Source organism: Medicago truncatula, chromosome 7, assembly GCF_003473485.1.
Source record: "Medicago truncatula cultivar Jemalong A17 chromosome 7, MtrunA17r5.0-ANR, whole genome shotgun sequence".
In the NCBI taxonomy this organism is placed as follows: Eukaryota; Viridiplantae; Streptophyta; class Magnoliopsida; order Fabales; family Fabaceae; genus Medicago; species Medicago truncatula.
In genome coordinates, this window is record NC_053048.1 from 51737217 (window position 1) to 51739063 (window position 1847).

At 32.3% G+C, this 1847-nt stretch overlaps 1 protein-coding gene across 1 annotated transcript; it reads right to left on the minus strand.

Annotated features, from left to right (window-relative positions):
• Window positions 1-591: 591 nt before the first annotated feature.
• LOC11435285 (uncharacterized) lies at window positions 592-1537 on the minus strand. The gene has a single exon (XM_003625910.4). The coding sequence runs from the start codon at window positions 1339-1341 to the stop codon at window positions 748-750; it is 594 nt and encodes a 197-aa protein (XP_003625958.1). The 5' UTR covers window positions 1342-1537; the 3' UTR covers window positions 592-747.
• Window positions 1538-1847: the final 310 nt, after the last annotated feature.

A 1847-nucleotide genomic window follows, 5' to 3' on the forward strand; every position in this document is an offset into this window, starting at 1 on the left:
GTCATAAAATCAACTTTGATAAATCTGAGATAAAGTTTAATAAGCCTGTAAATGATGAGGGTAAATGAAGATTTCAACATTGGATGTCCATCAATATCACTGTTAAATTTGCAAAGTACCTTGGATTACCACTTATGCGAGGAAACCTAAACAAGAAGTGTTGAATTTCTTTATTGACTGTGTGGGATAAGAGTTTATTTTTTGATGGGGAAACGTATTCTGATAAAACTTGTAGCACAAGTTATTCCTACTTATGTAATGAGTTGTTTTTTTTTCTTTCTTAAAGGAATATGAGTACATCCCGAGAATCTTATTAGAAATATTTGTGGAGAAATAAAGACTTTTTTTTTAAGAGAATAAAATTATGGGTGCATTTATTTTAAATTTTTTTGGAGATTTTTAAAAGAATATGAGTGCGTCCGGAGGATCTTGAGTTTGAACTCAGAAGTAAAGCTTGCAAAGCGAAGTTATGCAATGAAGCCTGTTCCCTTTGCTTGATGTCAATGAACTTGGCAATTAATAAGGCTAAGGAGGATTAGAACATTCTTGTGTTCCTTTTACCTTTCTTGAGACAAAATAATAAAAGAGAAGTAGAAATAGTGTTGTCACAAGTGATTAAATTAAGCTGTGGCTCATTAGAGATATACAGAGAAGAAAGTGAAAAAAAACAGAAGTGCCAATATAACATAACTAACAATTAAAACCAACTTAAACCAACAACTTTCACTAATTTGACCATATTATTGATCAAATCTTTGCACCAATAAAACTTGTAAGGAATAACCAACCAGATATCTTTCTCTTAACCTTCTTTTCCTTAATTGTATCCAAGCTAGGCTTCCACCCTTTCCCTGATAATTGCCTACTCAAATTCAAATACTCTGCTCTTTCCTCCATCATTTCTGGCAAAAACTCACAAAAATTAAACCTCTCTTCTTCATTTATCTGCAAACTAGTTTCAACTTCTCCAATTTCAACTTTCTTTTTCTTCAAAAACCTTACAAGCCAAGGAACAAAGCCTTGAGAGCTCATGAGATAATTATTGGTATTAAGAGCTGAGTTAGCGATCGAAAGAATTCGACTACAATCTTCGGCGCTTAATCCGACAGGCTTCCCTGGTTTCATTGGAACCATGACATATTTTTTGTTCATTTCTAGGTTCTTGTCAGCTGGTAAAGGTGTTGGTTTTTTCTGGTTCATTGCTGAATGAAACTCAACAACAACATGTTTTGGGTGATCTAACATAAGCTCTGCTACTGTTATTGGTTGATCAAATTCTTGAACTGAACCATCATAGTAAATGATTTTGGTTGTGGCATGAAATGAGATATGGTTTCCCATAAGAGGATATTGTTATGAGCCAATACAAGGTGTTGATGTGAGACAAAAGGTGTGTAAAACAAGGTAATGTATGCAATGAGAAGTGATGTTTGTTAAACCGCTCCATCTTGTGAAGAATATAATGGTGGACTTGGTAGTTTTGATTTGGCTCGGTTGTTGGCTATGACATGAGTTACAACTACAACAAGTACACTACTTAACCAATTTTTGACTTTATAATTGGATCAGTATCCTTCATTTTAGGCTTGACCTTTTCTTTTTTAAAGTCTCAAATTGAATTTTATATGATATAAATGGTTTTTGAGGTATGATATAATTGAATTAAGAGTATTTCATGATATACTTTTCTTTTTACTTAAGCCAAAAACTATTTGAAGGAAATAAACAAATTGGGGACATAAACCAAAATGTGAAAAGAAAAATAAAAATAAAAATAAATATAAACAGCTCTTCATGATATGATATGTAAGTTTTTTACTCTTTCAACGGATATTATGTAACCAAGC

Coding starts and splice junctions, on each gene's coding strand:
- LOC11435285 (XM_003625910.4), bottom strand. CDS start 1,341: ATGGGAAACCATATCTCATTTCATGCCACAACCAAAATCATTTACTAT.